Source organism: Podarcis melisellensis (genome assembly GCF_964234715.1).
Source record: "Podarcis melisellensis genome assembly, chromosome: 15".
NCBI lineage: Eukaryota > Metazoa > Chordata > Lepidosauria > Squamata > Lacertidae > Podarcis > Podarcis melisellensis.
The window spans coordinates 29,260,066-29,267,310 of record NC_138532.1 but is presented as its reverse complement, the minus strand read 5'-3'; the positions used below and the strand labels follow the sequence as shown (position 1 = coordinate 29,267,310).

General features: G+C 50.9%; 1 protein-coding gene across 2 annotated transcripts; it reads left to right on the top strand.

The window, feature by feature from the left end:
* Positions 1-1,828: 1,828 nt before the first annotated feature.
* Positions 1,829-6,810, top strand: LOC309357651 (uncharacterized protein C2orf72 homolog). Of its 2 annotated transcripts, none has more exons than XM_081890015.1 (3): positions 1,829-2,541; positions 5,008-5,148; positions 6,755-6,810. In XM_081890015.1, the coding sequence occupies exons 1-2, from the start codon at positions 1,884-1,886 to the stop codon at positions 5,145-5,147; spliced, it is 798 nt and encodes a 265-aa protein (XP_081746141.1). In that variant the 5' UTR covers positions 1,829-1,883; the 3' UTR covers position 5,148; positions 6,755-6,810. The 2 variants fall into 2 exon arrangements, with proteins under 2 accessions (XP_081746141.1, XP_081746140.1); XM_081890014.1 differs by having other exon boundaries at positions 4,951-5,148.
* Positions 6,811-7,245: the final 435 nt, after the last annotated feature.

Here is a 7,245-nt window from a genome sequence, read left to right as displayed (position 1 = left end):
TGAATCTCAGTGGAGACTGCTGTCTTAAGAGTATATGACTTTATTTACACATATATTGATTAATTATTTTGTTGCATTTATACGCCACCTTTTTCTTTAAGGAGCTCAAGGTGACGTATACAAGGTCCTCTCCCTCTCATTTACTTCCCACAATGGCCCTCTGACGTAGGTTAAGTTGAGTGTCAGGGACTGGCAGGGCTCTGAAGTGTGTGTGGTGGAGGCAGGAAGCCAGGACAGTGACCCAGGAGACGGGGACAGCAATGTAGGGGGTTTGGTGCCACCTGCAAGGCAGGAGCCAGGGCAGGAGGAGGAGAAAGGGCCTTCTTTGGCTGAGTGGGCAGGGGGGGAACATGACACCGAGAGGTAGTGACTGGCCCTTAAGGGTCACTCAGTGAGTTTCATGGCCAAATGGAGAATTGAACCCTGGTCTCTCCCAGGCCACAGTCTAAGCCAAACTACACCAAACTGGCTATATCCAACCTGGACAGATCCCACCTGGAGTACTGTATCCCGTTCTGGGTGCTGCATTTTAAGAAGGATGTTAATGAGCTGTTATGTGTGCAGAGGAGGGCAACCAGGATGATCAAGGAGCTGCCTATGTTTAGCCTGGAAAAGAGGAAACTGAGAAGAGATATGAAGGTAAAGGGACCCCTGACCATTAGGCCCAGTCATGGCCGACTCTGGGGTTGCAGCGCTCATCTCACTTTATTGGCCGAGGGAGCTGGCATACAGGTTCTGGGTCATGTGGCCAGCATGACAAAGCCGCTTCTGGTGTAGCAGAGCAGCGCAAGGAAACACTGTTTACCCTCCCGCCGGAGCAGTACCTATTTATCTACTTGCACTTTGACGTGCTTTCGAACTGCTAGGTTAGCAGGAGCAGGGACTGAGCAACGGGAGCTCACCCTGTCGCGGGGATTCGAACCGCCGACCTTCTGATCGGCAAGTCCTAGGCTCTGTGGTTTAGACCACAGCACCACCCTCGATATGATAAAGGTAAAGGTAAAGGTACCCCTGCCCGTACGGGCCAGTCTTGCCAGACTCTGGGGTTGTGCGCCCATCTCACTCAAGAGGCCAGGGGCCAGCGCTGTCCGAAGACACTTCCGGGTCACGTGGCCAGCGTGACATCGCTGCTCTGGCGAGCCAGAGCTGCACACAGAAACGCCTCGATATGATAGCCATCTTCAAATATCTCAAGGGCTGTCACATGGAAGATGGAGCAAGCTTGTTTACTCCTACTCTGGAAGGTGGGACTTGAACCAATTTCTTCAAGTTACAAGGAAGTAGATTCCAACTAAACATCTTTCTGACAGCAAGAGCTGTTCGCCAGTTGAACGGACTCCCTCGGGAGGTGGTGAACTCTCCTTCCTTGGAGGTTTTTAAGCAGAGGTTGGATGGCCATCTGTTCTTTAGCCATGACTCCTGCATTGCAAGGGGTCAGTCTATATGAGCACAGGGTAGAGGCGCTCACAGCAATAACACTTCAGTAGCTCTTGCCTCCCCATTAGGGTCCTAGGGAAGCCCCAAGCCACAGCTTTGGGTCCAGCACAGAGCAAGACAAGCCTCTGTGTCTCCAGCTTCCAACGCCAGCCACAAACATACCAAACCTAGCTCTCCTGGACCCCTTCTGGGACTCGGTTGTAGCTGCTGCCACTGGTCTTTTGACGAACCATTCACATGTGGAGCTGAAAGCCCCAGGCTGTGATGCAGCCCCCTGGGATGAAGTGAGTGGGTGCTATGCTCCTGAGCTGTGTGAGGGAGGGGCTGCTGCAGGCTCTGTCTGCATCTGTGTGGGTGGGCATTGTGACATCGGCAGGCCGTGTGGCCTGGAAGCCCTTCAAGGTTTAGCTAAAGGCAGGCGGCCACGGACTCCATGCTGGCAGGACATGACCAAGGAGGGGAAGGGCTCCGAGCAGCTTCCCGAAGCAATATGCATCGCAGGGCCCGGGAGCAAGGTTGCCAAGGACCTCCAGGTCCTGGTCAAGAAGGTGGCGGGCCAGCCTGAGGTCCTGCTCATTGGGGAGACGCTGGAAGGCAAGGACATCCACGGGATGATGGACACCTTCGTCAAGGACCTCTTTACCACCAACTGCTTCCCCATCCACCCCAGAGATTCCCTGAAGGAGCCCTTGGCTGCCACCACCTGCAACATCGGGGGCACGCAATGCCAGCTGATCTTCTTCCTGTGCCGGGCTTCCTGCCTCCAGGGGAAGCAGAAGGAGCTCCGCAGGGTCATCAAGGAGGTGAAGAAGTTTGTCGAGAAGTCCCCCTGTGCCCTGGTGGGCGTCGTCATGGACCCCAAGACTTCGGAGGCGGAGGCCGCCCGCGACCAGCTGCTGCGCATGCTCCGGGGCGCCTTCCCCAAGGGGTCTGCGCAGAAGCAGAGCAAGGCTGGAAAGGCTGCGGAGGAGGTCAAGAACGGCCCGATGGAGCTGGAGGACGTGGAAGTGGAAGCGGAGATCTACACCCCAGGCCACCCGCGAGGGAACCTGGCCATCGTGAAGGCAGCTTGCAGGGCTTCTGAAGCCCTGATCAAATCCAAAGGTGTGAGGCTACCAGTTCTGGCACAGGGGTAATATAAGGCAGCAGGGGCTCCCCCAAGGTTGACTGGTGGTGCCTTCTAGTGTGACATGGCCCCTTTCCTTGGAAGGAGGCTACTGGAGGTTGCTTGCCGCTCTGCGTGATTGGAGACTTGGAGGCAGCATTGTTTCTCAATACCAGTTTCTGGAAGCCCCAGAAACTGGGGAGAGGGCTCTTGTGTTCTGGTCCTGCTTGCCAGTTTTCCAGCAGAGGCATCTGGTTGGCCACTGTGGCCACAAGATGTTGGCCTAGATGGGCCATTTTGGCCTGATCCAGCAGCCAGGCTCCTTATGGAACCCCTAGCTCCAGAGGCAGTCTATCTAGATTTCTAGGTTCTGAGGGGTATTAGGCCACTGTGAGAAAAGGATACAGGGCTAGGTAAGTCATTAGCCCAATCCAGCAGTCAGTCTCCTCTTCTTATGTATACAGGCTGAGTGTAGGTGGCAATACAATTTAACTCCCAAATTCACTGATCCCTGCCAGATTTCTAGGGGAATCACCAGGACCACCATTTTGTTGTTGTTGTTTTTAACAGAGAGCAATCCAGCCCTCTGTATTTCTTGCCCCGACCTGTGACTGACTATCTGGAGAACCGCTGCTGCCAATCAGTGCAGACAGTACTAAGCTAGATGGACCAATGGTCCAACTTGCCATAAGACAATCAGCTATATTTTGTCAGCCCCAGAACAATGAACAGGGTGCATGCTTTGTTCTCTCCCCCACAAGGCCTGGCTTGCCCCCTCTCTCCTGGGCTCATGAAGATGCCTGCATTGCAGGGGGTTAGACTAGATGACCCTTTGGTCCCTTCAGCTCTATGATCAACTCAAGATCAGTTCTGATGTGCGGTGACTTACAAGACAGAACCCTATGCATAAGGCTCATCGACTCAAAGGTCCAATATGGACCTCCCTGATCTGTGTGGTTGAGGATAGACAACAGAACTTCCTTTCCGCCTTAGGACACGAAGCTTCTGCCACATGCAAACTGCTTAGAGCTAACTTTTGGGGGTCACTGCCCCCTTGATTACATAAACTTGTCCCCAGTGCCCCCTGCCTCAATCCTATGAAAAGCATTGTTCAGAAGAGTGGTTTGCATGACCCAGTAAGGAAGACAATAATGCGATAAAAGTCAAAACCATGGCAATTAATTGCCCCTTGATTCAAAATCCATTAAAAATTATGTAGTTTAATTAATTTGACAAAACTGACAAATTTAGGACCAACAGGATAGCAGAATTGGAGGGGACCCCCTAAAGTCATCTAGTCTAACCCGCTGCAAAGAAGGAAGCTCAACTAAAGCATCCATGACAGATGGCAATCCAACCTTGGCTTGGAAACCTCCAAGGAAAGAGAGTCCATCATCTTTGACTCCACCGTCAAACAGCTCTTACTGTCCAAAAGTTCTTCCAAATGTTTAGTCAGAATCTCTCCCCCCCCCCCCCGCAGTGTGGGTCCTCCCCTCCAGAGCAGCAAAAAAGAAGCAGGCTCCATCTTCCATTTGACAGCCCTTTGGATATTTCAAGATGGCTATAATGTCACCTCTCAGTCTCCTCCTGTTCCCCTCCCAGAGCTGGGAACAGCAGCTCTGTGCAGGGAGGAGGGGACTCCCAAACACTCTCAACACTTGGAGCAAACCACAGCTCCCAGTGGGACCATCTTTTCAAAGTCTGGTGGTCATTGCCACCCCATTGCCTCTCAGCCACCCCACCTCCTGGAATTCCTCCCGCAGGCAGCACTACATCTGCTTTGGGAACCACAGGCTTAGAGGTTCCCAGAGCCTCTGAAAGGTCAAAAGGGGTATGTAAATTTTACTTAATAATAATAATAATTTATTATTTGTACCCTGCCCATCTGGCTGGGTTTCCCCAGCCATTCTGGGCGGCTTCCAACAATGATCAAAAATACATTAAAATGTCACACATTAAAAACGTCCCTGAACAGGGCTCCTTCAGATGTCTTCTAAATGTCAGGCAGTTGCTTATCTCTTTGACATCTGATGGGAGGGCGTTCCACAGGGTGGGCACCACTACCGAGAAGGCCCTCTGCCTGGTTCCCTGTAGCTTTGCTTCTCGCAGTGAGGGAACCGCCAGAAGGCCCTCGGCGCTGGACCTCAGCGTCCAGGCAGAACTCTGGGGGTGGAGACACTCCTTCAGGTATACTGGGCCAAGGCCGTTTAGGGCTTTAAAGGTCAGCACCAACACTTTGAATTGTGTTTGGAAACGTACTGGGAGCCAATTTAGGTCTTTCAAGACCAGTGTTATGTGGTCTCGGCGGCTGCGAATGGAAGATAAGAGGTGTGCTTTTAAGAATGGGTACAGGAATGGGAAAGTGGGACTACCCCCTCGATCTAGTTAACCCAAGAATTCCTGTGCAGGTATGCCGGAGGAGGCCCCTAACGCCGAGGTCACTAAGGATTCGCTAACCATTACAGGTTCGTGGACTTCGTTTGCCGTCAAAAGTTTCGTGGGGATGACATTCATTGCCTTGGCTTCCGCAGCAGGGTGGTACGCCTACAACCAAGGGATGATCCCGCCAGAGGTGTTGCAACTCCTGCACTTGCCGCCTGTCTGAGGTGTGTGTTTCCTTCGGCTTTCTCTGTCAAGAGCCTTGTTGGCTTTGAGCAAGAGAACTTCAACTCAGGCCCATCTCAGAATGCCAGCAATTGGGCGTCATCCAAAAGCCGTATGGGGCGAGCAAAAGAGAACAGCTCTTCAGCCAGATTGCACACATAACTTGTGGGATTCACTGCCACAAGATCTGGTAATGCCCAGCAAAGGGCTTCTGGCTTAGTGGTTCAGCTTCCCATGCAGAAAGTCACAGGTTCATTCCCCAATGGCATCTCTGGGCTAATCTGATTCGGTGCAAGGCAGATTCCTATCTTCCTATTTACCATAAATTTGCCCTTTCTCCAGAACCATAAGGACTGGGATCTTATTTACTCTTAGGGAAGAACCTTAGCTCAGTGATAAGGAACCTGCTGTGCATGCAGAAATCCAGGTCGGGCTGCTCATGCCCCCATCTGGAACCCTGGATCGCCACAGCCAGTCCGTGTACTGAGTTAAATGGACCAGTGGTCTCACTCAATATGAGGCAACTTCTTAGGTTTCAGTAGCTTAGATGGATTGAAAACAACAACTGATTTTACATACTTATGGGTATTGTCAATGAGTATTAGCCAGGACAGTTGAAAATGGAGCCTCCATGTTCAGGAGAAGTTTGACACTAATAAAGCAGATACCTATCACCGTTGGTAAATGTGGATGTCAGGAGCTAATCAAGACAGACCCTAGAGCCATGAGATGGCGTTTCCCTTTAGGTTCCCAGCAAGACCAAAATAAATAGAACACATTATATTGTTTTTGTGGCATGGCTGCAGTCCTGTACATGGTTTCCTGGGTAACCTCCACTGAACTCAAGGGTGCTTCTTCTATGACTGCACAGGTCCAACATGCAGAACACTTAAGCTCCAGCCAGCTAAAATCCAAGCTTTGGTTTTTAATTAGAAATGTAAATAAGTGTTACTTTTTAAACTGCTGGTGTAAAGCAGGGCCCCATCAAAGAAAAGGAAAAGGCGAAGCCAGCCTCTGCTTATTTTCCTAATCCTCTGACTTTATACCAACTGGCCCCAAACCAGTAACACTTGAAAGCCTCCTTATCCCCTCATTCACTGGAGGGACCTGCCACTGCTGTGGTGGGGGCCGAAAATTAGTTGGGGGCCCTCCAGGCGAGTTCTGGCCTGAGTACTGATGGTTCCCTGCCCACTCCACTATGTAGCCATAATGGCTATTAGAACTGAAAGACTTGTCATCCATGGCTTTGTCTAACTCCTATCTAAAGCCATCTAAGGCTGTGATCTTCGCATCTTGTGCCAGTGAGTTCCCCAGAATAATTGGGTGTTGTGTAAAGAAGTCCTTTCTTTTGTCTCTCCTGAATCTCCTGTTTAGCATTATGCCGCAACAGAAGCCCAGGATGTGCACTGAGACGTGTTCAGATCAGATGTTTTTTAGGCATGGTCTGCATGCTTACTGAAATAAGCTGATTGCTCCTGTGGGTGGGTTTTTGGCCAATAGGTGTTGCATTTATTTTATCACTTAAAGAAAATTGAATGCAATAACGCCCACCCCTTAAAAAGGAGGGAAAACCATTGACCTGATGGTTTTATTCTGTTTTCTCTTCAGATTCGGAGTTCTTTGGGGTTTCAGCTGTCCTGCAAAATAAAATCAACAGCATGGCACCTCTGTGTGTGTCATGTATTTTACCATCCTGCACCGGGAAAACCATTTGCTATCTGTCTCTAGTGCCCCTTTCAAAAAATCACAAATGAGCCCTTTGCCCTGTACCCTACCCGCTTGCTCTTACAGCATAGGCAACTACCGTATTTCGCCTCGGCATTCAAGATCACCAGGGCAAAGTTGAACTGCATTCTAACCCTGGGAACTTTGCACATGCTCAGAAGCACCGGCTTCTTTTCAGTTCACACGTTTTTTAGTTATAAACCTCGGCCAGGAAAATAAGTTATGAGCAGAGGGCACAAAAGGAAAACAAGGCCCCCTCCCGCAACGAAGTTTCCCACGGTGCTCTGGAGCCGCTGCTTTTTTAACGGGCGCTGCCCCTTTAAGCAGAGGCCGCGCGCCACTCGCTCAGACAAAAGCCGGGCAAGCGGGCTTTT